At 71.6% G+C, this 871-nt stretch overlaps 1 protein-coding gene across 1 annotated transcript in view; it reads left to right on the top strand.

Moving 5' to 3' along the window:
* The first annotated feature begins 28 nt into the window (after positions 1–28).
* SIX2 (SIX homeobox 2) overlaps positions 29–871 on the top strand; it is a 3,449-nt gene continuing 2,606 nt past the window's right edge. Inside the window, exon 1 of the mRNA XM_010576495.1 lies at positions 29–653. Coding sequence (XP_010574797.1) covers positions 94–653 — 560 coding nt within the window. The 5' untranslated portion in view covers positions 29–93. The remainder of the gene's footprint in view (positions 654–871) is intronic.

The following is an 871-nucleotide window of genomic DNA, read 5'->3' as shown; positions in this document are numbered from 1 at the left end:
CCCGGGGCCGGCCCCGCATGCCGGGCGCTGCCCGCCGCCCCGCGCCGCTCCCCTCTATGCGGCCGTAGGGTGCGCGGCGGGGCAGGGCTCACCATGTCGATGCTCCCGACTTTTGGCTTCACCCAAGAGCAAGTGGCCTGCGTCTGCGAGGTGCTCCAGCAAGGCGGCAACATCGAGCGGCTGGGGCGGTTCCTCTGGTCCCTCCCTGCCTGCGAGCACCTCCACAAGAACGAGAGCGTCCTGAAGGCCAAGGCGGTGGTGGCCTTCCACCGGGGCAACTTCCGCGAGCTCTACAAGATCCTGGAGAGCCACCAGTTCTCGGCGCACAACCACCCCAAGCTGCAGCAGCTCTGGCTGAAGGCGCACTACATCGAGGCGGAGAAGCTGCGGGGGCGACCCCTAGGGGCGGTGGGCAAGTACCGGGTGCGCCGCAAGTTCCCGCTGCCCCGCTCCATCTGGGACGGCGAGGAGACCAGCTACTGCTTCAAGGAGAAGAGCCGCAGCGTCCTCCGCGAGTGGTACGCCCACAACCCCTACCCGTCCCCACGCGAGAAGCGGGAGCTGGCCGAGGCCACCGGCCTTACCACCACCCAGGTCAGCAACTGGTTCAAGAACCGCCGGCAGCGGGACCGCGCCGCCGAGGCCAAGGAAAGGTACGGCTCCCCGCGGCGCCCGAGGCTCCCCGGGCTCGGCGAGGGCGTCTGTCCGCCAAAAGCCAGCCCCGGGAGAGGCGGACGGGACCCCTTCCCCGCCGAGACCCCGCTCCCCGCACAGCCGCCTCGGCGGCCCCGGGGCAACCCCTTCGGCCGGAGGCGCTTCCTACGGCCGGCGGCGTCTCCCGCTTAAGCAGCGCGGCCGCCTCCTCCCCGCC

Source organism: Haliaeetus leucocephalus, unplaced genomic scaffold (assembly GCF_000737465.1).
Source record: "Haliaeetus leucocephalus isolate CR32 unplaced genomic scaffold, Haliaeetus_leucocephalus-4.0 Scaffold526, whole genome shotgun sequence".
Lineage (NCBI taxonomy): Eukaryota > Metazoa > Chordata > Aves > Accipitriformes > Accipitridae > Haliaeetus > Haliaeetus leucocephalus.
The sequence above is the reverse complement of the archived record's forward strand: the minus strand, read 5'-3'. Positions and strand labels throughout refer to the sequence as shown.